Below are 2,006 nucleotides of genomic sequence, written 5' to 3' on the forward strand. Positions count from 1 at the left end.
GTGCGCACCAGCGGAGTCATGCCGTGATTGTAGAGCCGCATCTGTCGATTCAGATTCATCACGTTGAACTTAATGAGGCTGCCGGGGGACCAGCCCCGCACGCTGTAGTAAAACCAGGACCTAGAGCAAGAGAGAGAGAGAGAGAGCGTGGACGTTGAGCGTGCATGTGATGGCAGCGCGCACGGGCGATGTGTAGACTCGCCACGACTACTTTTTTGTTTGTGTGTGTGTATGCAAGCCTACTGGTACCACCTGATGTATGATATAAGGTAGCACCTAGCAATGGCCACGACTAACGTCATCAGAGCACGTGGGACATAGTATTTCTCTCGTTAGTAGATGCATCGATGCAAAGATGTGATAACTAAACTTTTAATCCGGCTCGAAACATTGCGGGTGAGTTACGAAGCCTTGCCTGTTTCCGTTCTCGTACGCTGTGCCTGCACAGTCCGGTCTGGTCCACACATTGAACTCATAGTCAGGCTCATTGTCATCATTCTGCGCGCTAGTCTGCAATAAATGATAAACGACGTTTCCCAACGTGCTTGCATGATCGAGACGCACTACCCGTGCACCTGCCTGCGAGCCTCGATGTACCCGAGTTCTCTGGTACAGCATTCTCGAATACACGTTGCAATCTTACGCGTGCAATAAAAGTGGGAGATAATTCTCGAATATCAATTTTTCATGATGGCCTTACCAGACTCCGATCCACTTGTTCGACTCTCCTGAGATTTCCGGAGTCGAACTTGGAGGTAAAGAAAAGTCCACCACAGTGCACCTCCATGCTGCGTCTATGCTGCGGGGACTTGAACGTGGATCTTAGCAGGTGTCCATATTTCTAGTACCAATATAGTTGGAGTTATTGTAATCTGCACATTTTATTTTAATGGTGTGAAACATGACATGACCCCAACATTGTTTAAATGTTGCAATACTCACAAACATTTAATGGCCAATGAAATGCACTGGTAGCAGAGTAGAAGCCACATAATTTTTGGTCACTACTTAGTACTTAAAATTTTTTCAGCAGAATAGGAAACTGACTTAAGTTCTGTGCAAACCTCCATGTAAGTGTTTACATAATTTTGCTGCTCAAGTGGAACATGCCTGTAGTTATGCGATACGTCCATGACGAACTTCAATTCTTAAGCCTCAGGTTTATCCATGACTTACACATGTATGAAGCCAGTGGCTGCTCGTCCGAATGTATTACCAGCAAATCGTGAGATTGCATGTCAAAAACCATCTGTTGATAGATATATGAATTGATTTATGTGTGCTACATACTCGGATGTCTCACAGGCAGAATGAGGGTACACCCAACAATCTTTATGATTTATCTGAAACGTAATATAAGCCGAATTCTAGAATATTTGTAGATCTATAAAATTCTGACTGGTCACTGGACGAGCAGACACGGCTGTAGATTCCAGCGAGTCAGTATGTCACTATCTTAGTATCTTAGCTTAGCTATCTCTAGTATAAGTACTGTAGCTCTAGTACTATAGCCCGCGTTCATTAACTGCCGCAGGACTATAGAACATTGTCAGCTTAATTTCGCTACTGCATTTGATCCCGATTGGTTCCACTGAAAAATGGCTCAGAAAACGCAAAATGATCGGGCTTTTTAACATTTATTTATCTACATGGATACCAGATATGTAGGCAAACACATGGCATCTATGGTGCATGTATATACAATACCGGTAACGTCACGCGTTCGCACGCCACAATATTTCAAATGGTACAGCCAGTAGTGCTGACTTGTGAGGAATAAAGATATTAAAGGCATAAATACATGGTGTAAAGTTGTGGAAAGTGTTCAAAAAGATAGGTGAGATGTCCATGTAGATAAATAAATGTTAAAAAGCCCGATCATTTTGCGTTTTCTGAGCCATTTTTCAGTGGAACCAATCGGGACCAAATGCAGTAGCGAAATCGAGCTGACAATGTTCTATAGACTAACTGCCTATTATTAGACTATTATAGACTAACTGCCTATT

General features: G+C 43.1%; 1 protein-coding gene across 1 annotated transcript in view; it reads right to left on the reverse strand.

The window, feature by feature from the left end:
• The window catches only part of LOC106811812 (cytosolic carboxypeptidase-like protein 5), a 12,842-nt gene extending 11,600 nt beyond the window's left edge, over window positions 1-1,242 (reverse strand). The window contains exons 1-4 of the mRNA XM_014815536.1: window positions 1,177-1,242; window positions 701-841; window positions 416-510; window positions 9-120 (exon numbers count right to left, since the gene is read on the reverse strand). Coding sequence (XP_014671022.1) covers window positions 9-120; window positions 416-510; window positions 701-787 — 294 coding nt within the window. The 5' untranslated portion in view covers window positions 788-841; window positions 1,177-1,242. The remainder of the gene's footprint in view (window positions 1-8; window positions 121-415; window positions 511-700; window positions 842-1,176) is intronic.
• Between the last annotated feature and the right edge of the window lie 764 nt (window positions 1,243-2,006).

The sequence above is a fragment of the Priapulus caudatus genome, unplaced genomic scaffold, assembly GCF_000485595.1.
Source record: "Priapulus caudatus unplaced genomic scaffold, Priapulus_caudatus-5.0.1 Scaffold20, whole genome shotgun sequence".
Lineage (NCBI taxonomy): Eukaryota > Metazoa > Priapulida > Priapulimorpha > Priapulimorphida > Priapulidae > Priapulus > Priapulus caudatus.